Source organism: Arachis ipaensis, chromosome B05 (assembly GCF_000816755.2).
Source record: "Arachis ipaensis cultivar K30076 chromosome B05, Araip1.1, whole genome shotgun sequence".
Taxonomy (NCBI): Eukaryota; Viridiplantae; Streptophyta; class Magnoliopsida; order Fabales; family Fabaceae; genus Arachis; species Arachis ipaensis.
Genome location: NC_029789.2, coordinates 112,731,755 through 112,733,961, shown reverse-complemented (window position 1 = coordinate 112,733,961; position 2,207 = coordinate 112,731,755). Strand labels below are relative to the sequence as shown.

Sequence of the window (2,207 nt, the reverse complement as noted above, 5' to 3'; positions counted from 1 at the left end):
ATTGTATAATAAAATATTAGACTTTATTAATTAATTAAAAAATTTTTGAGAAGATAGTGTTTTGTGCATGCATTAGTGGGTTTACCAAATATTGCCACATAGATCTACTAGAGGGATTTGATGTGGCACCATGACTAGTTCATTCAACTGAGATTCCATATTATTGGTCAAGCTCCTATTGAGCATAAAAAAACAAGTCAACAATATGCACTAAATGTAGGGTACACATACATATGTACATTATTACACGAAGAAACGTAAGGCATAAATCAAACGGCCACATATAAATAAATCATGATGCAAACATCTCACTAACTATAACAACACTCCAAAATCCAAGGGGACAAGAGAGCGCCTCTTTCTCTCGCTTTGCTCTGCTTTGTAAAGCGGACAACAAAATGATCTCTGCTTCTTCCCCTTCTAAGGTAACAACAACTTCTTCAATGACCTTAAATGCTTCTCCACCCTCTTGCATTAAATTTCTTACTCTTTTCTACGCTTTGCAGGAAGTTCAATCTGAGCAAAAATGGGTGGAGAATGGCCCCCAAAGAAGGGCCAAATGGTGGTACTCAACCTTCCACACTGTGACAGCCATGATAGGTGCTGGTGTTCTTAGTCTGCCCTATGCCATGGCATATTTAGGATGGTAAACTTTTTTTTTTTACAAGTTGTTTGTGGTTTTACTCAAAGGTGATTAGACTTTTCGTGTCAATTTACCAACTTTTTCACGAAAAGTTTCGTCCTTATTCCTTAACATTAGGACTTTATATCTTTTGTGTTGTAATTCAGAAATTAAATCATAGAATATTAACTTGTAAGAACTAGATTACTACGGAATTACACAATTAAATTTTCTTATTATACGTTTGCCCATTATTCTATATTAGAAATTTTTTGGATCTGTTGCTAAGCTTATCTAAAAATGAAAAAATGTAGAGTTGGAAACTTAACTTCCTTTGGTTTTTCTAATTCCTGACTCTGCAGGGTTCCAGGGACTTTAATGTTATTGTTATCATGGCTCCTGACTTTAAACTCAATGTGGCAACTAATCCAACTCCATGAGTGTGTTCCGGGGACCCGGTTCGACCGATATATCGATCTTGGGAGACATGCTTTCGGAGCAAAACTAGGACCATGGATTGTGCTGCCACAGCAACTGATAGTTCAAGTTGGGTGTGATATTGTTTACATGGTGACTGGAGGGAAGTGCCTGAAGAAGTTCATGGAGATTGCATGCACCAATTGCACGCAGCTCAAGCAGTCATATTGGATTCTCATCTTTGGTGCCATCCATTTCTTTCTCTCTCAGCTTCCTAATTTCAATTCTGTTGCTGCTGTTTCCTTGGCTGCAGCTGTCATGTCACTAAGGTAAACTTTTCTTCAATATTAAAAGCATTCTTTTGTTCTCCATTGGTACTTGTTTAAGAAATAAAAAGATAAAGGTATATTTTTTGTTGGTGACCTTTGCGGTTTTTTTTAATATTCATAAGGTTTAATTTCATTCAATTATTTTTTTAACTTTTCGAATCTTTTAATTTTGCCATTAATATTTTCGAATTGTGTCAAAATTATTTTTAAAATTTTTTAATTTTGTCTCTAATATTTAATATAAAATTAATATTCAAAAATAATTTTAAAATAGATTGAAAACATTAAAAAAATTAAATGTAATTAAAAGACAAAAATAATTAAAAAAAAATACAAACGGTGGAAAACAAAATTAAAAAGTAAACTTTTTCCTACTTAAAGTATAAGTAGACAATGAACAATGGATATATTGGATGTTTAACTCACTAAGGGTCCGTTTGGAAAGCTTTAAAAGTAATTTTTTTTGAGCTTTTGACTTATGAAAAGTAGTAGTATTAATGTCTGGTGTAATTTTCAAAACTAAATTGTAGTTTTCTAAGAAGTTATTTAGGAACTTATAGAGAAGTTAAAAAAAATGACTTCTCTCATAATACTATTACTTTTTATCATATTTTTATAAAATAAACACTTTTAAAATTAAAAACTCAAATACAAAATAAGTGTGTGAATGGGTTATCCTAATAATAAAATTTAGGTGAATAATTTAAGAATGTAGTGTGTTTTTATTTTATTAGACTAATTTTAGAACTCATTATTTACATTGTTCACAAAAACTATTATCTATCTAACAAAGTTCTTAGTTAATATATGTTCTAAAAATATGTGATAAGATTACTAAT

At 31.1% G+C, this 2,207-nt stretch overlaps 1 protein-coding gene across 2 annotated transcripts in view; it reads left to right on the top strand.

The window, feature by feature from the left end:
- Positions 268-2,207, top strand: part of LOC107643824 (lysine histidine transporter-like 6) — an 8,752-nt gene continuing 6,812 nt past the window's right edge. For both annotated transcript variants that reach the window (XR_002363367.1, XM_016347578.2), the window contains exons 1-3: positions 268-425; positions 507-646; positions 985-1,368. Coding sequence is in view for 1 of the 2 variants with exons in the window: in XM_016347578.2 (XP_016203064.1) it covers positions 399-425; positions 507-646; positions 985-1,368 (551 nt within the window). In the remaining variant the exon portion in view is untranslated. The remainder of the gene's footprint in view (positions 426-506; positions 647-984; positions 1,369-2,207) is intronic.